At 42.1% G+C, this 24,042-nt stretch overlaps 1 protein-coding gene across 1 annotated transcript in view; it reads right to left on the bottom strand.

The window, feature by feature from the left end:
• The window catches only part of LOC115405465 (neurocan core protein-like), a 51,775-nt gene that overhangs the window by 17,415 nt on the left and 10,318 nt on the right, over window positions 1-24,042 (bottom strand). The window contains exons 2-12 of the mRNA XM_030115051.1: window positions 20,577-20,626; window positions 13,843-14,046; window positions 11,511-11,693; window positions 10,785-10,959; window positions 9,474-9,601; window positions 8,973-9,257; window positions 7,588-7,713; window positions 7,390-7,467; window positions 7,147-7,304; window positions 6,903-7,065; window positions 393-1,493 (exon numbers count right to left, since the gene is read on the bottom strand). Coding sequence (XP_029970911.1) covers window positions 393-1,493; window positions 6,903-7,065; window positions 7,147-7,304; window positions 7,390-7,467; window positions 7,588-7,713; window positions 8,973-9,257; window positions 9,474-9,601; window positions 10,785-10,959; window positions 11,511-11,693; window positions 13,843-14,046; window positions 20,577-20,619 — 2,644 coding nt within the window. The 5' untranslated portion in view covers window positions 20,620-20,626. The remainder of the gene's footprint in view (window positions 1-392; window positions 1,494-6,902; window positions 7,066-7,146; window positions 7,305-7,389; window positions 7,468-7,587; window positions 7,714-8,972; window positions 9,258-9,473; window positions 9,602-10,784; window positions 10,960-11,510; window positions 11,694-13,842; window positions 14,047-20,576; window positions 20,627-24,042) is intronic.

Here is a 24,042-nt window from a genome sequence, read left to right on the forward strand (position 1 = left end):
TTGAACATAATACAATAACAAGCTGCCTGACCTTTCCATTAAAGGTAAGTGGAGGTGTAGTAGACTTCTACAGGTGGTGAGGAGCAATGAAAAAGTGCCGAATGCAAAGTTGTAATTGCTAGTCAAGTGTTCACACTGTTGCTGCTGTTTGCAGGAACCAAGCTCCAAACACAACTCCAACACCGAGCTCCTGAAATAGCACAAGTCAACTTCTCAACTCATTATTGGTGTTTCGAGTATGATGCTATCATTTTAATGGTATCGTCCAACTGAAAATCATTTGAGCCGTGCGTGAGAACACTGCAATGTCTCTGTAACTTCTGTAGACACTCGAAGAACAACTGATCAGAGCAATGGGAAAACAAATCTGAAAACGGAAATCTGATGCTCACCTGCCAGGCTGAGGGCCGTAGTACTGATGTTAGCTCCTCCTCTGTTGCTATACTCCTCCGTATTGCTAGGTAGCAGAGCGCCAGAGCCCACGGCGTGGGACCAGGCAGGCTCCTCGTCGAACGGGGGGCCCGGCAGTGACGGAGGATAATCCAGAGAGCTGTTGGCACTGACCTTCTCCACTGGGAGCGAGCGGAGCGTGGTTGAAGGGTCAGTGGAGCTGTCCTTGTTGTCTGAGTGAGATGATGGCGCTGACTCTCCCAGTCCTTCAGTCTGAGTGAGCGACGGAGAGTCAGAAGTGGGTGAAAAGGACGTTTGGGTAGAGGAAGGAGGAGAGGGTGTGAAGGAGGAGGACGGGAGAAGAAACTCTGACTCAGATCCAGACTGAGAGAACACCACGAACGCTGATGTTGACGGAGACGGGGATGAAGATGAGGATGCGGTTTGGTCTTGTAAGGTCAACACAGATGAGCTCCCTGCAGGCGGTACAGTGGACTGAACTGTGGATGTGGAGAAGTCGCTGTCCGTCCCAGTTGACGTTGCTCCTGTAGGCTCCTGCGGACTTGCAGTGGTTGTGGCCGTGGTGGTCGTGGTGGACTGTCCTCTCCTGTGACCCCTCTCTCTGGATCTTTCTCTGGACCTTTCTCTCGGTTTGCTGGTTCCAACTGGTCGACGTGAGACTTGTATCTCCCCTTTTGCTTCTGCGCCGGCGATCTCTCCGCTGCCTTCCTCCTCGGTTTTCCCCTTCTCCTCTTTTCCCTTGTCTTCTCCTCTACCCCTGTCCTCCCCCCGGTTCTTCTTCCCCCGTCCTCGTCCTCTGCCACTGGCTCTGGAGGTCACCGTCTCCTCCCTCCTGTCGCTCGGCTGAGTGGTGGTCTCTGGATCGATGCGGATCCAGGTGACCCCCCCAGAAGTGGAGGCTTCTGGCGCAGGGCTGAAGGTGGTGGACGTCTGCGTCTCTGAGCTCTCCGAGGTCTTGCTGCTCTCTGCAGTGACGGAGGCAGCCGGAGTGGATTCCAGATGGGTGGGTGAAGCCTCGCCGGCTGCTGTGGTGTTCTTCTTAGAGAGACCGGTGAACCATGAACCTCCCCATGAAAACAAACCTGTGCGGGGTACAAAGAAGCAAAAAGAGGAGAGGAGGGAAAGTCAGGAGTGTAATCCTTGCAGCCAGAGTTCAAAAGACAAACCTGCGAGTAACAAAGTGGAAAATCATCCTACAGATTCTTTCTGCTTTACCGAGTGGCAAAACAAACACCTACGAGCTGCCAGAGACGTTTCTATCACCGCCGGTGCTTTCTTATTATCCGTACCAGACAATGCATAGAAACACAAAAACAGCTTTTCAGGGCTGCGCAACATACTGGAAATGTCGACGCAATTTCAACATGCACAATACCCATATCAAAAAAAGGCTGTATGCACTGTATATTCATGCTCTGCATGTCAATTAGACGGAGTCCTGCTGCCCTGTATTCCCACTCTGTGTGTGGCTGTCAGTGGGTGCAAACTGAGCACTACTCGTTTTTGAATATTTCATCTCAGTTCGTCAAAATGTCTTGTTTGGCCATCATAATCGACGAAACTATCGGCAAACCTGGACCTTTTCGCATTTACTATATCTTTAGAGTTTGTTCTTGGTTCTTGCTGTCAGAATAGATAGAAATAGCCACCAAAAATATAAACTGAATGCCGAGCCTGATATACACACATCTCTGCAGGTAGGCATTAATGCCACGATATCTGATGATGTGTTGCATCTTCAGTTCAACGCTGGACAGCATCATTGCATGTTTTCCAAATGCTGTGCAGCCACAACACCCATCAATTCAGAAAATCTGTTTTTCCATTTGGTTCCACATCAAATATCTGCGCTGTATTGTGCAGAATGATATATGTGTCAAGTTAAAACCAGAAGGCTTCAGTTTCCCTGCAGACAGGAGAGAATTAATAGACACTCGGTGAAAATGTAGCGTGAGATGAAACTACAAACATGATTTGTGGCATCAGAAAATGGTTGGAAGTCAATTCAGTCCAGTGTGGATCAACTAAAAGCTCAAAAACCTGAAGCACACGTTCAGTGAGGATTGACTTTTGCTAAAGTTACACATTCAAATACATTTACAACTTTTTTAAACGTGTTGGGACTGCAAATTGAAAGGAAATGTCTCAGTCTTCTAATAGTTTAAAACTCAAGAGGATACATGAAAATAGTATGAATATAAAATAATATATATGAAGTAAGAATCTTCATTCCAGTTTTGAGGTGATTTGACTTCTGAACCACATGAATATATCGTCACAGTATTTACTGTTTGCCATGACAGTTGCCACGTTTAGACGTCTCCACGACAACATTCACGCAACAACAGCTAATTACCAAGAGGTCGATCTTACATGACTTGTTTCCCGTAATAGGCTTGATTATAAAACAAATCAATATGTTGGCCTCACGTCAACCAACATTTCCATTTAATGAAAAGCAATCTCAGTAGATTAATATTGCATTATAAAGCAGAAACGCATTTTAAATTCCGAACAGCTCCCACTCTGCAATCACACAATCCTCTTCAGTGACCCAAGTGCTCGCAATTTGCGCACGGCTTCCATTTGATGAAGTCTGAATGAAGAAATATACAAGTCACAGGAAGAAATGACAGACAAATAATCGAAGCTTAATAACTGTATAATTCTCTAATCATTTCAAAGGAATAATTTCGGCCCGTGACAATGTGATCACACATATTAATTAAACTCTGAATCAAAGCTAACACGCAGTATAATTTGATCTCAACTGAGCTTCAATTATTAGTGTGTTATATCTGCTCCTCTTATTAAAATAGTGGGAATAAATTAGCCAAAGCAGTTTATGTTTACTTCTTATTTATAATTCAATTCAACTCAACACAATGTGTTGGCAACACCATCGTTGTGGAGCTCCATCAGTGTAATCAGCTCAAAGGTGGTTTCTTAAAGCGTAACAGGCCTGTTGGTGTTGGGTGTACCAGGTCAGTCGGATCTGATCGAGGTGCTTCTTTCTGGAACACAAGCAGCTATGGTTGTTCCACTTTTTGACTTTTGAGCATGTCACAAGCCGGATACACACGGTGAGGCAGTTCTGGTGCTGAACGAAGAGAAGGTGACTTCTTCAGTCTGCAGCTCAGCAAGGTTCACCTCAAACATGTCACTGTGATATATTTTCAAGACCACAGAATTTAAACATGATTGGTGCCATAACAGGAGCCGATCATAGCAGTCCTGGTCCAGGCCAGACCTGGATCAGGGCAGGGTCTCCAACGTGTCACACATGAGCTGGCTCACAAAATGCTTTCTAGTAGTTCTCCAGAAACTGGATGATATAACACGAATCTGATTTCTCATTCAGTTACCTGTCAAAATCCTATTAAAAGGCATGTTTTCATGGTCTTTTAAACAGATTCCTTTAACGGATTAACATACACAAAACAAATCTTTTTTTAGCTTTTTTTAAGTAATGAAAAGGTTTTTCAAGATATTTGTGGATGCAACATGCACATGCATGTGAGTTTAAGACAATATACAGATTGTGTGGTCTATGTTTACATGTTTAAAGGTTTTGGATATTCATTTGTATGTTAATATATACATGACTAAATATGCCCAAACAAGACTGTCTGGTAATTTTCCTTTTATAAAAGATGCCCCAGAAGCACAAATACTTCGGGCTGTGTGATTGCTACACAGAGAGATCATGCAAACTCTATCAAGAAGTCTGGGTGTTACAGTATTTCTGATGTGAGGCAAGAGTGCAAACCACGACTCTATTATATCATGTTAATGAATATGGCATGAGCGGATGGAGAGACAGACAGATGGAGAGACTTAATGGCTCAGCCCTGCAGTCCTGACCAGTCAGACGCATAAACAGCCACTACAGAGGAAATAAATAAATACAGACATAAAAAAAAACCCCCACATAAAACCTCTCTGGACACAAAGTCTGACCAAACAGAATAAAAACCACAGGCTCAAAAGTTGCGTCCATATTAAATCAACAACTTCGTAACACAGTTTCAATAAACATTGAAAGCAGATATCTGCTGTTCCAAACTCGCTCTCATCCGCTCCCTCCCCGTAAACCCCCTCTGAGCTCATCTGGACCTCTGAGACGTCATGGAAGAACGGTTAATGACTTTGATTTAGTGGCTTTTTTTATTCAAAACTGGAATTTATGAAACACTATTTCCTGCAAAACACACAGAGGTGTTGAAGATGGACAAATATCCTCTGCATCATAACTCATGTATTCTAAAAAGTTTGTATTCCCAGTGGGTGTCCTTTAAGTAAAAAGGCTTCAGTTGCTCTTTGGTGAGAGCTTTCATGAAAATCTGGAGGCGTAAAAAGCCTTTAAAAAAAAAAAAAAAAAAAGGTCTCCAAATGAGTGAATTTCAGCTTGGAAGCTTCCACCTCTCAGGAAGGACCTTTAATCCCTTTCTTTCCTTTCTGATTATGAATAATGACTTACCGAATTAAAGCTTACTTTAGCTTAATCATAGATCACCGCGCTGCTTGGATGGTCTTGATGAAAACACACACACACACACACACACACACACACACACACACACACACAAGATAAAGATACATTTCTGTACTTTCCCCTTCGTCAATTAGTCACAAAAAATAGAAGTCTTTCCAAAAATTTGGAAGGATTTCAGAGTGTTCTATGTGAAATTCAGTCAGTATGTTATTTGAAACAGGAAACAATTTATTTTCTTGTTCAAAACTATAACACAATGTCATTTATAATGATGAAGCTGCTGTAGCCACACTAATATAGCATTAGATTAACAACCGTTATAATGTGTGTGTGTGTGCGTGTGTGCCCACATGTGCATGCATCATTGTCATTGAAGTCAAAGACATATTTAACCGCCTGGATTGCATTTCAGTGCGAGTCAAGGAGCTGTTTGCAGATGTCACACTTGGTTTCACCCACAGCTTGTTAGCATCCCAACAGAAGAAGAAAGGTCAGCGCGACCCTACCTGGGAAGTCTTTCCACTTCAAACCGCTCTGTGCTTCTCCTGCAGAGCAGCAGAAAGCATATGCTGCGCACATCTTCTCTGCTGCCTCTGCTCCATCACTTCTCCCCGCTTAATGTGTCTGTTTTAGAATACATTTAGTTCCAGAGGCCTGTTTGTAGTATAATTAATGTACCATTGTGTTAAGTTGCCCATTCCTAACATCGCACACTGTGCAAATTACTGAAGCGGCAGTAAGATGCTTAAAATCCACACTCATAATCATAAACAGCCATCATGTCCTAATAGTCCCTTTTCTACAATATATTAACTGTAGTATTGTAAACATTGGCTCTGTCAGTGGATGAGTACGGTTGTGCAGTACATGTGGTAACAACAAGACCATCAGATGGTAAAGCCTATTAAATTTCCAGAGCTGGAGTCTATCCCAGGTGGGCAAAAGGACAGGTCACCAGTCAATCACAGGGCTAAAGCAGAGAAGACGGGCAAAAGCCCATTTCCACACAAATCCATGCGCAATAAAGTTTCAGATCGACCCTAAACAGGCTTGTTTATGGCTTGTGGGCGGAAGCTGGAGTGCCCATACGACAGTCTTACCAAACAGAAGGTGAACATGAAACACCACGCCACATCGCAGACCACCGATTCGCCATGATTTCCTCCATGCCTATTCATCCTCACCCACTTCATCCACATCAGGGTTTGTGCATCTGAGGCCTTCACCGGTGACATTGAAAAAACAGAAAACACTCTGGCCAAGTTCATTTCATTCTCACACCGAGATTTCACATTTTCTTCCCCTCAGTTTTCTGTTCGCCAGCTAAGGCGTACAATATTACAATAGCAGAATATTGCATGATTGAGAGCCTTTTTTGTGCTGAGCAAAAGAGGAAATTAAACAATACCAGCAGTACATTACTTTTCAGAAAGCTGGACAAAGATGGTGCATGTGTGTGTGTGTGTGTGTGTGTGTGTGTGTGTGTGTGTGTGTGTGTGTGTGTGTGTGCGCACGAGTGCGTGCATGTGTCAGGTTCGTCTGCTAGGTATGATTAGAACTTGTCGTGAGAGTGTTTTCAATATTTGAGAAAAAGCTTAAAACAAAATCAATGCAAGAAAGCTGTCACAACATAACGTATGAACCAACTTCTTAACTGTTCTTTGGATTATCATGAAAGAGCCCTCTCTAGAGAAACACTCACTGGAAATATATTAAAAGTACAAAGAAATCAAAACATATGCAGAAATTATTTCTTCCAACACATCAGTTACACAAAAGAAAAAAAACTGTACGACTGAGCTTTTGAAGTCCTGTGCTTCGCTAAGGAGCTGAAAAATACTCAGCCCTACTCCTATAACGGTTCAAATAGCACCAACACAGCATTGTCTTCAATTCCGTGTCTTAAAAGACAGCTGGGCTTTCTTCAGGTTTCGAAGATCCAATCTGAGGTTCCACCGTGACCTGAATGACAGGGATATTCCTTTATGTCGTTTACCTGGAGATGTCGCGCTGGATGGATCCGGCTCCTCGCCCGTCTTCTTTGTCGCCATCTCGTCTTCCCCTGCCTCTCCACTTGGTGTTTGGGTTTGCTGCTGACCCTCATTTCCCACCAGGTAGTTCCAAGGTTTCCAAATCGACTTAACAATCTTAGAGATCGCCTGAATCAACAAGCACACAAACAGAAACTTAGAGACGCTGCTTTGGTTGTTAAACTGCAGAAAACCAAGCAGAAAGCGAACCTTCTTCTCGGCAGGAGTCGGTTGGACCGGGGGCCGGAGAAACTCCTCAGAGTCCGGACCGGGCTCCAGCTGATCCCCCCAGTCGAAGGAGCTCTGTCCCGGGATCAACTGGAGGGTCATAAAAGTCCCAGAGGACTCTGAAGACCAGGGGTCTGGGGCTTGAAATGAAAGAAGACAATTATTGACAATATCTTTTGACTCGATTGCAAGAAATCCCTCATTGGCATCGGCAATCTGACTTACAGGCGCTTTCCTCCTCCTCGATGTCAACCAATCCAGTCCAGTTGGACGGTGAAAGGTCATCGCCGCCCGAGGACCCTGCATGGACGGATTGATAAAATCAAGCTCGTAAAACGCTGTATGGACTCTTACTATGCCTATATTGATTGATTCTCTCATTTGTGCGCCCACAGACATGTGAATCACAGATAAATCTCGAACCCTTGGCATCGGGATCCGGGCTGTGTGTCTCTGTGGAGGCTGCATCGCTGGAGCCCGTCAGATAGCTCCAGGGCTTCCACAGGGAGGAGTAGATCTGAGAGATGGAGTCTGTATTCTTCACTTTACCTAAGAAACAAATGGAAGATTGACAAATCACAGAAGGAGCCTGCGTCTTAAAGCTTTGCTGTGATTTAATCTCGCGCCAAATGATCCAATATTAGTCAACACAAAAGCCTGAGCTGACAGCTGAGAGTCGAGATATTAAAGTTCAACGCATCCTGTCGTCTCTCCGCTCTCCGTCTCTTTCCCCCACAGCTTCTGTCAATCCAGCAGCTCCTCAGATCCGCGATGGCGGGACATGTATTGTGGATCAGAAGTCAGTGTTGCCATAGTTACAGCAGTGGCAATGACATTTATTGTCATTGTTACTGCCTGAATAGCACTCACGGCTGCAGTTGGGAGTGAGATGGCATTTGGATTTGGATATTTAATATTTACAATGGGCACAACTTTGCTCCTGGTCATCCTCGGATGGGAGGGGGGCTTAAAAAACTTAATGTCCTTGCTACTCTGTGCTTGTCTTTTTAGCATTAGCCTTGCTTCATATTTCAGAGCACATCAATAAAAAAAAAGGCTGTTCTGTCAATGTACTGAAGCTATTCCATTGAGTCACTTTACCTTCTCAAGGACTCAAGGAAGCCTCTCACTTTACCAGGTCGAAGTTGTATATTTTTCCCACTTTACATTAAGATTTGTCACTGTTTCTCATCAACACATCAAATATAAGATATATGTAGCAGTCACTGAAACAGTCCAAGCATATGCAATGCTGCGGAACCTTGAAACATTATTTATGCTTTGTCACATTTGTTGAAAGCAGAATTCTGTGTCCTCAATGCTGCAGCGATTTTACCATCAGGACTACAAAATTTGATGAATTGTGCATTGAAACACTGAAAAAAGCTCCAACTCCACAGCTAACACCTGAATACTTAAATACGATCAGATTTGGAACTTTCTAAGTGCCAGAGAGCTCCACAAAGCAGATTTGACTCAACACAGCAATAATGAATAAAATGTTTTTCTAAATGATGTTTTCTGATTAAAAAAAAATCATGCTCTAATCAGTGGTTCCTAACCTTCCTCTCTGGAACGCCCCCAGCTTTCCTTCCAAGGTCTTAGACACCTGCCTGAAAATGTCTTTTCCTTGTCGTCTTTGACACATGCAAATCACATTTTTACTACCTCAGAACAGGCAAAGCCTCTAGTCCCCCATAATGTCCCCAGGGGCGGGGTCCCATTTCACAAGTGCGGACCACTGATCCGAATCCGTGATCATTTCCTCTACAAACATTTACACGTAAATCCAGAGCTGTCCGCAGTACCTCTGTAGCAGTACGCGTCGTAAAGCGCCGTGCGGTTGTCGGCGGTGTTGTTGGGCGTGACGGTGCGGACCCCCGGCTGGCAGCCTTCACAGTCGGGGCAGGGCCAGGTCGCCGGGAAGCGGACGCTGCCGTCAGACACCCAGCCCGGGGCACAGCTGTGCAGACCGGCCCTCCAGGCCAGATACAGCTGTCCAACGGTGGCCAGCTGGCCCCCCAGGGACACGCAGCGGTCTGAGGCCGAGGACAGAGACAGCCGGCCCGGGACTGAGGAGTGGAAGACTTCACCTGGAGGATGGAGAACGTGGATCGTATCAGGTGGCTTGTAGGTTAAATACCAGCACACGCTGACTCTAAAATCTGGCGTACATTATAGAACTAGAGCTTAAACTGCTGACTTTCGTTCCTTCGTTAGATTTAAATCTGAAATATGAGAAGACTCTGCATAGAAAACGTTTCATGCCATGTGTGTGTGTGTGTGTGTGCGTGTGTCTGTAATTATACCATCCAGTTCTTCTGCTAAACAGTAGACATCGAAAAGCTCTTTTGGGTCCCTTTTCCCATAATTCCTCACTCCAGATGAGTACTCCTTGTATCCATAGCAACCCAGCTCTGGTGACTGGACAGAATAACTGTGGAGGAAAAAAAAAAAACAAAAACCAACATTCACGCTGCGACTAAGCTAATAATGGGAAGTAAGCAGCGTATTAGTCGTGTGGTATTTGGTTCTGTGTCTAGATTATTGCAGCTCACATTTCGAAGAGTTTCTTTTCATTAAACCTTTAAATGTCATTTAGGAATTTGTTATTTATTTGCAACATCTTTTAAAGGACATGGGGGTCAGACTTAATTAAAACTAAATTGAGTAAAGAAATAAGAGAGGAAAAAATTAGTCTAATTCTGAAGCACATAAAACAGAAAAACCACAGTGTTATTATTTGAAACGATCTCACTGAGGACAGACTGCAAACACACAACATGCTTTCATTTTCAAAAATTAAAGTGGAAGAAAGTCTGTTTGTTGGAATAATAATTAGCAAGCCATCCACAGTTTCTTTGTTCGGAGCCGATGGACTAAATTAAACAAAAAAACATCTGGTTCACCATAGAGAGCAGAAATATATCCAGATACTCATCTGGCTCGAGGACGGGCAATTAATCCGTCAAACTACATGTAAAGTTCACTAATAAGCTCCGTCATATGTGTATTTTTGGCCAGAGTCCAGCGCCTGAGCTCCTGTTGGCTGGATGCTCCTGTTTCTTCGCTCATTTTACCATCTGCTGAAATAAGCTCCATAGCTGTGAAATTAATCTTGGTATCTGACTCTCCAGTGCTCTTGAAGTCCTTTTATAATGATTTACACAGCTTTCAAAGGTGCATCTAAAAAGCTTCTACTCCAATTCTGTTATCAGGAAAATAGGGAGTGATTATTTAGAGTCTCCTATTAATCTGATCATACACCACATGAAGATAACATGAGATATTTCCAGTATTAACCACTCAAAATTCTAAGTTAATGTGAGCTGAATCAAGGTACAGCTACTTGAATTTAGGTTATTTCAGTGAGGTAGGTTGAGGTGAATTTAGAAATACCTTTAACTAACAGTGAACGAATAGTATTCACTGTAAATGCCCCCCAAAAAAGTGTCACAAAGTTTCACAGTAACGTTTTATTTGTGAACTATTCAGTGACACACAGACCACGCCTGAGCTCCACAGCTTCTTCCTACAGCAGCTGGACCGCAACAAGCGAGGAGGCCAACAGTCCGTGAATAGAAGGAGGAAGCAGTGAAAGTTATCGGTCGTCTCCTCACCGCACAGTCTGATCCTCCAGCCAGCCGGCTGCACAGCTGGCGAAGCCGTCATGGTACGCTGCCCACAGCTGGGCCGCAGTGGCGATCTGAGCCGAGTTTTCCTGGCAGGCTGTCTGAGCATCGCTAAATGAGAGGGCATAACGGGCGCTGGGAGCCTGGTAATGAAACACCACACCTACACAGACATGGAGACAGGTGGTAAAGTCTTTAAGTCTCGGACAGATACAGCAAAATAAGCAGATTTCAGGCCACAACATGAGAATGCTATTAGTGAACAGATCAATCAAACAGCACGTGAGCGTAAGCCAGATTTTCACAGGTGAAGGAACAGGAAATAAAGATGTCATTGGTATTCAGTCCAAACACTTTAATTAAAAGAACTACACAATTAGTCAAGAGGAAAACTAGATTAAAAAAACAGCACACGCACAGAACGCGTAAAGCTCCATTAATTAATTCTGTCATTATAAATTTGATTCGGTGAATCAATGGTTTTAATGCTTAATTAAATAAAAAAGTTAAAAAGGGAGTGGGCCGTGCTCCTGTTTTAAAAGCTGACATTATCTGTGATACATTAACACAACGAGCGTGGACTGCAATAAAACACATGATTCAGTGGAGTGGAAACTCTAAAGTATTTTCTGTTAAAGCAAATTGCTCGTCCACCAACATTTCCCCGTTTGGTACTGCACCACAAAATCCGCGATCAGTCCCGGCAGCACTTACCCGAGACCACCAGGGGGACGGTGTCTCTCTCATAGTCGTTTCCCATGACAACCTGACAGTGGTAAGTGCCCGAGTCGTTGGTGCGGAGACTGGAGATCTCCATGGTAGCGTTCAGAGGATTGGCAGCATATCCTGGCAGCATGACGCGGCCACTGAAAGCCTTATTCACCTTGATTACATCACCTTTGGCACAGAAAGAGGTTTCTTCATTACAATCCCGCAGACTTTACAGGCAAAAAATAAACTCTGACCCTCTGGTGGCGAAGACGCCAACATTTCTTTAGATAATAGTGAAGGTGACCTCTGGAAGCTAAACTTTACTAATAATGAAGGTAATTCTAAAAAAAACAAAAGACAAAACAGATCTAAACTGCATCCTTCTTTACTGATATAGACTTTTCTCTACATTGCTCCAGCTACAACTACTTTGGCCACTAGATGTCACCATAAATCATACAGGCAGGCCTTCATCTATATGTGCCATTTTTAAATACTGCTATTAAAAAAAACATTTATTTGACTGGAATTCTTCAAATTGAGTCCCTCTGCTCATTTCAGAGGGAAATATGAGTCTTCAGCAGCTAAGTGCTCAATATTCTCCAACTGCTCATTAACCCCAGGATCATCACTTGTGACGGCGGTATTTTAGAGCTTTCTCAGAGGAAACCGCTGCTAACTGTGCCTGATAATGATAGTCCTGAGGACTGTGAGGAACCCAAAAAAAAAAAAAACTGTAAAACTGGGAGCTGTAAACCCAACTGAAACGCGATAAAAAATTTAAAGAGCCCGATGGAAACATTTAATCTGCTCCGTGACTTGACTTTGCTAAAAATCGTTACCACTCAGGCGCGTTTAAACATTTACAAGCAGAGTGTAAAAGCTTCGCTGTGAAGGTGCGTCTCACTTTCAGGGGCTAGTATTGTAAACTCCAGCAAAATTTCGGGGATGTTTCTCTCTTTCAAGAGTTTGTAAGTCTTTTTTATTATTATTCCTTCGGGACTCTCAGCAGACTGAAAGTACAGAGTCAAGTTGTTGCGACTTTCCCGACTGTAAAACTATTGATTAGTGCAACTTTAAAGTCATAACGTGTAATTTTCACATTAATTCATGAAAAAATGACCCAAAATGTGACAAATATCTCATGCTCAATAGCTCAAAGATGCCTTTCTTTGGATTTAAAAAGGAATGGCGGGAAGTCTGCCTTGCAATACCACAAGCTACCACGAGGTGGTGTGGTGAGTATTCAGTAAGCTAGTGAAGAAAAACAGGTAGGAAGAGGCAGGTGACATCAGATCGAACTGTAAATAAAACAATGGAAGGGACTTTTTCGCAGCGACTCAATGAAAACTGACAACACTCCTAACCTGACTCGCTGCTACTCAGAGCCGGATTACACCAATCTTACATTCGGCACCAATAAGCGAAAAATAAAAATCCCCCACCAGGAGGCAGCAGAGAGCCCCGGGGATGAGCAGCCTGTGCAGCAAAGTTTGATGCTTTTTCTTAGTTAGTTTTATTTATGATAAACATAATAAAATGGAAGGTGAAATTATTAATCGCCTCATAAAAATACCGTTTTAGAAGTGAGTTCACTATAAGTACAATAAAGACTAATTAGAAAATTGAGTTGTAGTGCATGAATTAAGTTTAATCAGTTACAACAGTTGCAAACTTTAACTTGATTAACCATATTACCACATAATCACACTAAAAGCCCCAGACCAGCACAACAGAAAATCTGCTTTTATTGCCTCTGAATCACAGTGTCATTAATAATAGTATCATATATATATATAGAAAAATGTGCCTACACCTTCAAAAAAAAAAAACAAATTCTTGGCAAACACTGTCTAATCAAAATGAATAAAGCTGCAATTTCAGTGACTGCTCATTTTCAGGCACATTCAGTGACTTCTTGTGAGGTAACAACCCATGAATGTTACTTCAAATCACGTACAAAACAGTTAAACAAATCAATACAGGTATTTTATCTTACCAAGGACAATTAATTATATCAAATACAAAACTTCCATTAAAAAAAAAGGTCTTCTAACTTCTTTTTCTCCTGAATGAGGAGGTCGCAGTAACAGGAGCTGCTTTGACTCAGCTGGAAGAGAGAGGTCATGTTTCCATTGTAAGGTGAGTGGTTTGATTCCCCATCTCACCCTGTTCACATGCTGAAGTGTCCTTGTTGAAAACACTGAATCCCGAGTTGCTCTTAATGGTGCGTGACCGCCTCACATGGCAGCCGTGAGTGTGTGAGTGTGGAATAAAACCGACGATATCAAGTGAAGGCCATTCCCCTCAAAAGTTTTATATTTTGTGTTTTTACCTTTTGCAGAGAGCACAACCTGCTCCTGTTGAGCACGTGGACCTGCTGCTGGTGGTCCGGTGCGAGTCCACAGGAGGTGGGGGGGCTGGCCGGAGGAGCTGGTCTGCAGGGTGAAGACACATGGAAGGACAGCTCTGCCCGCGAGCATCTGCTGTACTGAGGAGTGAGTGATCCTACGCATGTTCACAATGGAGGAGGCTGCACCTGCACACCACAAACAACAGATTTCATTATGCAATCAATTAAACATGGCACACGTTTCGCTTTGGGAATTTATTAAGAGGCAGAAGTGTTGATGTTGCAAATCTCTAATCGGCAGCAGTTGTACTTCAGTACTTGGGCTGCAGTGAAAACTGATATATGGGAGGAAAACCTCCATTAAACGACTCTTTGGTGGTTTTTAAATTTCCAGGGTATCATGAACAGTCTAGGGCTGAGGTGTCAAACTTATTTTAGTCTAGAGAAAACACAACAGTCAATTTGACCCTGAGCGGGCCAGGGCAGTAAACATAGCAGAATTTATAATTCCCTTCCTCAAGAAGAAGAAGCGCAGTTTTTATGCTCTCAAAAAAAAGAAGAAAAAGAAAAAAAATCCAGTCACATATCTCAATGTCTAATATTTTTTCTTGGCAATGTGGGGAGGATTGGAACATTTGACAGCCAGTTTCAGCCCCCGGGCCTTATGTTTGACACCACTGGTCACGGCGAGATGGTTAGCAGGAGATGTCGAATGGTGTCAGGATAAAACCGGTGACAAAAGTAACGGAAACGCAAAGGCAGAGTAATTTACTGCACAGATGATTCAGCAAGTAGAAGCACACTTTGAGCCAAACACACACCTCCTGGCTGAACAATAGTTGCCCCGACAGTGCAGCGAGGAGGATATATGGAAAGTGTAGGCTGTGCTGTTGCTTCTCACCGAGGTGTCTGATAACAAGACCTTTGGGATTCATTAACAATTTCACACTCATATTTCCACGCAGGAGCGAAGAGCTTGTGTTGTCATTCCAGAAAAGGAAGACAGTGCCAGCCCATTATAGCAGTCCAGCACACACACAAAAACACACACACACATATACACAAACACACCACGGGCTCCCACTCAATTATTTAAATCCCTATTTTTTTTTCCTCTTGTTTCTTATCTATTTAATTTTATATTGTTCACACAGAAAGCCTCCATCACTCACGCCAGCTAATTAATTTAAAGGAATTTCCTGCTACAGAGGAGTCGATGGCGCTGCCATTAAAATGGTCCGTTCTGCAGATTGATATCAGCGATTCACTCAGCCCGGTTGCCATGGCATACAGGTTCAATGTAACCATGACAACACCATCACCTGTACAGACTTTATCCTCCAACCATCCACTTCCGACCGCTTTGTGGCCATTTCATTTAGGTGACTTATAGTGAGCCACCAGCCTTTGCTATAATGACAATAATGAACACAAAGTTATCTTGTGCAAATTATAGGCCCTTATGCCAACAACTGCAATATCTGTCAGTTTTCAAGGCAACGCTTATTTTATTATTGCTGCTAGTATTCTAAAGTTTCTTTAATGGACTTGCATTAAATTCAGGTTGAAATATGTGTTTGAATAGAATGAAGAATTTAGCCTCTTCTAAGAAAATGAGGAAATACTCTTTCTGGGAAAAGGAATCCCCCAGACCCCTTCACCCCTTCCCAAAGCTCTTTAGAAGTCAATTTGACAAAACAAGTGAAAAGTTAGTTTTTCCTAAATACAACAAATCTTCTAATGACGGAAAAGTAAATGGATGGTTTGAATAATTTATAGAGTGAGAATGGTAAACAATTCAGCGCTGATGGAGTGAGGAGTGAAGCTGCTCCATCATGAGGAATGACATCAGAGCCAAATCTTCAGAAACAGCTTCAGTAAAAGGAGATGTTGTAATCTTCTATTTACCTCTGGAATAACAGCAACTGCCGTTCTCCAGGTAATAATCCAATTCTAGTTCATGAGCTGCTTCTGCACAGCACCTAACTCCACTTATAGGCAAATTCTCTCTCTTAGTGTACGTGTGTGTGTATGTGTGTGTGTGTGTGTGTGTGTGTGTGTGTGTGTGTGTGTGTGTGTGTGTGTGTGTGTGTGTGTGTGCAGGGGCAAAAACAAAAGCCCTCTCTGGATTATTGCACATGGTGGAATTGAATCGGGGATATTTCCATCTGCATTTAGATTGGATGGCTTTCACAAGCTGAACCCCTTTAGAGAAACACCCCCCCCCAAAAAAAAAAAAAAAAAAAAAAAAAAACTCAGATGTGATAACAAATACGGATGGAGAGCGTGAGAACAACAGAGAACGAGACAAAGCACCAGGAAAGAGGAAAGTGGTTCATCTAAGAAGCTCAATAGTGGAAATTGAGAGTGTAGCATGGCGGTAACAGACGGAACAAAGGGGGAGACGCAGGTTTAAAAGAGGGAAAGAGAGCTGGTGCTGACATAAAAAGATCCTCTGTCATTAACAGACGCGTCTCTTCATCCTGCCGGTCCCTCTTCAGAGAGCACCGAGCTGAGCGGACTGCAGAAACTGTCACTCAGTTAATTACAGTTCACCTTTTTACAAATTCTTCCCAAAACAGCTTTTATGCCATTGACAGAATGCACCGGTATGGATTTAAACTGCTGAGCACGACTTTCTACTGTAATCAAATAAAACCCTGCATTCATGTATTTGTTTGTTTTCCCAGTTTTATGAATACTTTCCAGAGTTGTATACTTTCTGCAGATTTGATTTCTCCGTCTTACTTTTCTCACTCCGGGCCTGCACAAACTTGTAGATTTCTTGCGACACAATAATGCTTTTCATTATTAGTTTGAAAAAAAATAAATAAATAAATAAAAAAACAACAACTCTAGAACAACTATCAAGTGTTTATTGAAGCTACATCTCACGGACGTCCTTGGCCCGAGCTGATCAAAACAACAGCAAAGCAATGTTTCCCTCCTGGGAAAATAATCAATAATGTTCCAACTGTTCTTCAGTTTAAAGCAGCAGAAAAGGGCTGGTTAAGATATATTGAAAATATTTACATTTTTATGAGGTTTTCTACTCCCATGTGTCCTCTGCAGAGTCGCATGTGACTCACAGCCACAGAGCTGCAGCAACTTCAACTTTCTTCTTCGATTTCTTCCACTTTAGTGTCTGAGACCCCAAAAGTAAAAAAACTAAACTTTTGAGGCTCCTGCTCTTCTATGTTGGTGACTGACTGATTGCTGCCGGCTTCAAGCCGGCTTCACTGTCATGTTTTGGTAAATCAGAGATCAGAGAGGAAAAAATAACCCCACTCATTTACTAAATACTGTTCATACAGAAACTGAGTGAGTGCTACTAACATTTTTTTTTCAGACAATCTCACTTTTTAATACCTGGCAGTTCTTTAGTGTCATTATTCTTTTGCTGATCAAGAATGTTATATGATTTTAATAATCATCAACTGTCTATGGAGGTGAGAAGTATTCATGTAAACTATGAATATTCATCACTTTGCAAAGAGGTTAAAGTTCTTTTACAGAAAAATAGTTGTGTTCTTCTTTTGCAGAGAAGAAAGAGAGATAAATGTATTACTTTGATTGAAGTAGGTGAAAGTTTACATATGCATGAATGGTCTCAATGCCCGGGGCGCTTCAGGACTGTTTACCATCCGGCTCTCAGGTTCAGAGCAGATTTTATGTCTCTGACTCATCATGGCTCATTGTATGCTCGGGTTGGCCGCCTGCATTGTCAGAATACCAAATCACTGTTTTTTTCTGTTTCACTAAGCACATGTTTTTCTCTTTTCTGAACTTGCTTTCTTCCTATGTATGAAATTCTGCTAATGTGAAAAATGTAGTCTGCATTCTGTGATTCAACCATGACTTACTTTTGTTTTCTGACTCCAGAAAGTGCCTGAAAATAATTAAAAAAAGGGATTCAGGTGCATTTCTCCCACCGGGCCTGAAGCAAATGTTTTTAAAAACAGACTGAAAGCATTTAAAGGAGATGCACCAAGATGCAGATGTTTTGAAAGACGACCTTATGCTCCTTTATTTCACCTTTTAAGGTATGCTGTGTTTTAAATTGGCCTGGACGATTCTGTTCATGAGATTTTGCAATCTCAATGAAGTTTTTTTTTAGCTATAAAAACTTCAAATAGCTTAAAAAAAAACAACCAAAAACTAAATAATGACAGGATTTTGTGGCTAACAATCAAATGGAAACTCCAGGATAAGTCGCCACAGTGTCAGTGCCAGTTGTCTCAGTGCGGCATGAGGAGGAAACGACGTCCCTTACTGTGTCTGAAGATATTCAAGTGAACTTGCCAGCAACTCGAAAGCTGCCTAATTAGCACATTAGTCTCTACAAAAGTGAGGAGAAACAATTATGAGCTGTGGTTTTACACTGGGTGGAGAGCCAGGCTGTTTCTTGGCTCTCCAAAGAGGAGAGGAGCTACTTTGTGAAGTGCGTTGATATTTACAGTCCAGACATGACTTGTTTCTGTGTCGCAAATAAACATATTTTCCCACATTTAAAGTCATCTGTGTGATTGTAGCTCTTCATCATCCGAATCATCTGAGAAGCTTTGAAAACTCTAGCAGAGACGCTGCAGTGAAAGAAGTAGCGGAGGAGAGCAGATTTCCCTCATATCACTGGTAACAAGCAGGCGCCGTCACGTCTTTAAGAGCTGTTCGTCCCGTATTACCCAGCAGAACACTTCCTTCTCAGAACTCCTTCTTACTGGAGGTTCCTAAAAGTAGAAAAGGACGAAGAGCTTCTCCCTGTCTGCAATATGTGGATTAGTTTTTTCTGATATAACCTCTATTTGTTTTCTGAGTTTCTTCATCCTTCTTACTCCCCTTTAATCATAATTGGTGCAAGTTGAAAACCTCCATGTCTGAGTCCGCAGAGGGTTTTACCTTCATAAAAGATATTTTAAATTGTCCACCAATTGCTTTCTAGCCCAGAAAAAAACCTTAATTGAGATTTACTGCTAAACATAAAGAGCTCTTAACTATTGCCTTTCCTGGCATATTGAAGTGCTATTTGTCTCATCATCATCACTGACAAAAGTGCTACTTATTAGATATAATGCTGCTATTGATTTACGCAGCTAATTGGCCTCATTTCTCCCCTCTCTGAACTCTAAAAACACTCGGATTTCGCCACCGCCTGTCACTGACGGCGCGCCTCTCTCTCCCTTAGTAAGTGTAGTCTCTCTCTTTGTACCTTCCTACAGGACCTGGAGCCAATCTCCAGCCTTTGTTATTCTCTGTACAATTAATTTTTTTTACCCTGAATATCTGCTGACTGTGACCTGTGCAGCAGAAAGTTGGTGGTTTCTTTTTTTTTTTTTTCCCCCCTTTCCAATGTCGCCTCAGCTGACTTCTGTGGGACTGTGGTGGTTTTCTCTACATTTCTTTTATTGCAGTGCAGTACCATGACAAGGCTATGTAGCAATGGCTACGATACAAATTTAAAGTGAACTGACACTCTACGAACCAAATGTGTAAATCTTAAAGTGAAAGAAAAGCAGCTCCTACAATAATGAACAGGCTGCAGCCCGGAATCCATTGTGCAACCAAACCAAGATTTATTAGCGCATCGAGGTGCTCCTCGTGAACTCAGAAAATATCACATCATTTTGCGTACTTGCCACGGAGTTTTCAAGGTTATGGATTTTAAAGTGCTGCAGACAGAAGCTGTAAACTACACTTGCTGCTATCAGCAGACTGAGCATGTTGTGAACCACGGGGCAGCGCAGACAACTTCTGCATCCACTATTAACCTGATACACTGTTTGCCCATCTGTCTGTCATCAACTCCTACTGTAAACTTCATTATCCATATGTCCCAGTTTGATATCTACTGCTACTTTGTTTTAAGCTGCTGCAGGGCAGCTTTGTGCTGATGGGAATTACAGACTCAGAAAATAGAAAGTCTCCTTAGTTCAGGAGAAATCACAAGTTCCAATCCTGTTTTTCATTCCAGCAGCAGAGAGATCCCTCGGTTTAAATTCATGCTGACAGACCATAATCACAAGCAAGGTAATGTTTTAATTTAAAAAAAAATGTGTGATGCAGGTTTTCGTTTTAATGAAAAATCCGGGCTGACCACCATCATGCATGCCAATTGCAGAGGAAGTAATTAAGGAGAGGAACTTATCTTCACTGCAGGCAGTCGGCAGGCTGCATGAGGGATTCAGACCTGCGATACTATCCAGCAGAGACCTGAAGCTCGCAGAGGTTTGGTCTTTTGTTCCATAATTGTGAATTTTATGCATAGTTGTAATGGAACAGATGGTGGACTAAACTTGCATAAATGGGCTTGGAGGTTTTCCAGCTCGGTCCCACCGAGCGTGTCCGCAAACATCCTCGGCGTGTCAGCGCTCACTAACAGCGCTCATATTAGCACAAGTCTGTCTTATACATTTAACATCTGCAGGAAGGAGAAGCTGGTGTGGGAAATTTTTAATCTGGTGCTTCTACTCCCTGCAGTCCTTCCACTTATCAATCAGTTTCTCCCTTTCCTCTCGTCCTGTATCCTCTGAACACACACACTCACACACACACACACACACACACACACACACACACACTCCGGGTGTTGACATCATGCTTTGCTATTGAGTGTTTACATCCAGAACTGCTGATTAATTCTCGCAGCCCCGGCAGATGAAGCGGCTGATGGAACTGAAGTGCAGAGGAGGGAGAGAGAGAGAGAGAGAGAGAGAACTCACCCGAGCCTGAAGAGAAGAACAGCATCAGAGCAAAGAGGATCATCCTGGACCTGCAGGGGGGGAGAGGACGGAGCAATGAGCCACGGAGAACGACCCAGCAGCCAGGCTCAGAAACACAGTCAGATCTCCTGTACGCTCACCACGCATGAGTTTTATCTTCAAAAATACATCCTGACTTTTTCAGGTTTCACGCACACTGGCATCCAGGTAATAAAACTCATGCTTTATTTGCTGTAAACAAATCTTTCTGTCTGAGTTATAGATATCCGCTGACTGAAACTTCTGGTTTAAACAGAGAAAGAGCAGATTAGTTCATTCATCTCAGCCTGGTATTATCATTATGAATATTACATGTGCCTAAAAGGCTAAACTTCTACATTGTGCTTGAGAAAAAGGATGAAAATAAAGCACAACAAATTCATAAGTCGGTTGAAATCAGCAATTTCAAACATTCGGCCCGCGGGCCAAAATCACTGTGAGAGATGATCCATGACCCCGATTTAACCTTTTATTGATCAAATGTTTGCTAATTTAAAATAAATAGTCATAACTAGTATAAATAATACATTCAACACTGAAATACTTTTATTTTCCAGAGTTTTCCAGTGAGATTTTTTCATTTGTGGGGGATTTTTTTATGTATTGATAATGAAATAAGGGTAATTTTGCTCGACTTGATTATCCTCAGCAGATTTTATCGTTTGTAAAATGCATACCAGAGAATTTATTTGTACTTTTAATATCCTCAAATCACATGCTATGAATAACATCTCCAACTTTCAAGTAAGTTTCTGTCCTGTAAAAGTATTACACAATATTGCAGATGAACAAAAAGCAGCTTAACATCACGTACCAGACATAAATCACGTCCTTCCAATTTTGTCTAATAACTTGTGATGACCTGTGAGTGACTGCGTTGCAGTGTGAGCACTTTGGAGGAAAGCCTTACATCAGTGTTATCCATTTTGCTGTCAGATGACACTGTTGGGATTTTTCATGATACAACAGATAAAAAGCTGCTTGTTCTTCTGCGCGCCAGAAAAAAAAAAAAAGACCCACAGCTGTTTGGCTTATCAGATCTTATTAGATCAACTGAAATTACTGGCAATCTGGGACGAAATCAATGCACATTTCATAATTAAAAAATCTGAAGTTTCTCAACTGAGGTAAAGAAAACATTTTAGTCATGCTGTTGTTTTTCTTTAAAATACATATTCAACATCTTTTTCACACACACTTCCTCACATCTCGTTTTTGATGAGCCGTCCATGAAGGCAGCTTTCACAAGATGTAACAAGTATCAGCGAAGCTGTCACGAACGTTACATCTTATTGACACAAAAGCTAAAATTGACCTTCTCGGGCTTTTTTGAGCAGGTTTTTTTTTTTTTTTTCACACCTGCATTATTTAGGTTTTCTCTCTTCTTTTTATAGCCACATGCCTCCACATTACTTCAAACTCACCGCTGACTTTGAGCATGAAAGTGCATCAAATAGCCCTAAAATAGCTGTGAACACCGAAAACCTGACATCCCGAAAACATGACGCTGCATCGCAAACAGTCCAGCACAGCTTGAGCTCCGTGTGTTTTCCGCAGTGGGCTAAAAGCAACAGCTACTGTGCGGCGAGAGAGAGAGAGGCTGTAAAGCATCGACACTCAATGAGACAAGGTGACCTTTGAACCGATCCGCTCCTGGAGATTAGGGGAGGCACTATTGGATTCTCCGCGTTCATTTGGCCGGCGCTTTTGTTCACGGGAACTTACATTCATGACCCGCTCCACTACCTGTGTTACAAGCATCTGTGTTTCCACCGCTCTGCTACCTGCACGTGTGTGTGTGGGTGTGTGTGTCACCGCTTTATTGTTCCAGGACTGAGATCAACAACTTTATGCAAATGAGACCCGGTCAAGGTAGCAGACTCTACGAATACACAATAAACCTGGAAAACAGTTATCTAAGTACCACAAACACAGTAACAGATGACCAGACACATGGAAGTTTTAACACTTTTGTAGTAAAAAAAAAAAAATTCTACAACTCGGAGTGTTAATTTCAATAGTTTCAATAGCGATCAGCGTGAAACACTCTAATATACCAGTCCCATGGTAAAATACGCATCTTCCACTATTTCTGGCTTGAAACTCTTTAAATTTGATATATTTCCTTATGGGTTTCTTTAAAAAAAAAAAATGGGTCCATGTTATTCAGCACCACTGTCCTACTGAAAAAAATATTATTTTCAACAACAAAAAAAAGTACCCTTATTATGAATTATTGAAAACTTGAACATATACTGGAAAACTTGCACTTGTTTTCTGGGTACATTGCTTTGTTCAAGCCCAGTTTTTCACAGTTAAGTTACCGTATTTTCAAACTCATCGCACAAAATCAATTCAACTGAGCTGGAAGGAAACAACGTTTTGTCCTTATCGTAGTTAAGCAGAACAAATCAATCATGCATTATATGATTGTGCAGTTATTAGAAACACAGGCCCCAAAACACAGGCAGAGGAAACAATGTGAAAACTTTAATAAAGAAGATAGTGTCCCGTGGGATACAGATGCTGAATACCAAAGTGGTGCACGAAAACTAAATGAAACAAACCAACCACCAGAGGTAAAAACTTGCACAGCACAGCATGTCAATAGAATAGAACAGAATGGAATAGAAATACTTGATTAATCCCAGATGGAAATTTCTTTGTCATGTTGCCCCACACAGGAAAAGTATGCATTTCCACTGTGTTCTATCTAAAGGCTTATTTATGCTTCACATTATATTCGCAACTGGATAACCAGAAAACCATTTCTCTGCCTCCTGCATCCATTATGCCCGCATTTCTGTCCACGTCAACGTCAACATTACTTCTATATATCGCCTCAACGTGTTACTCCTCATTCACTTTCTCGTTCCTCTCTCTAGAAAAGGGTCAGTTTGTTGCTTGTTGCTTATTGTGACGATCAATACAACACTAAAGTCAAAAACCAACAGCAGCTTGCAGATTTCCATGAAGGTTGAAGGATGCACCGTTTTCTTCTCTACATAAATGCTACTAGAACAACAGCTTTTTTTTTTTTTGTCAGCCTTCTATATGCTTGAGAGATCCACCTCACACTGCATTGCAGGTAAATAACAGTGGAGACTGCTAAACTCCTGCAGCCTTCAGAAGGGTTTTACACCCAGTGGTCTCCCACCCTGTTCCTGGAGATCCCCTGTGCTGCTTGTTTTAAGTTTACCTGCTTCACATCTGAATCAAATCACCACCAAGTATTTATCAAACTCAAGTAATGATAATTTGATTATATGATTGATTATATGATTAGTAATTGTCGTCCGGGCCTGGTCTCTGTGTGGAGTTTGCATGTTTGCAACACAATGAGACACAGGTGGAAAAAAATCAGGTGAAGTAAATGAGGGGTGGAGAAACTGCCCGTCCCTCGCAGAAGAAATACCTTCTACATTCT

Source organism: Salarias fasciatus, chromosome 18, assembly GCF_902148845.1.
Source record: "Salarias fasciatus chromosome 18, fSalaFa1.1, whole genome shotgun sequence".
In the NCBI taxonomy this organism is placed as follows: Eukaryota; Metazoa; Chordata; class Actinopteri; order Blenniiformes; family Blenniidae; genus Salarias; species Salarias fasciatus.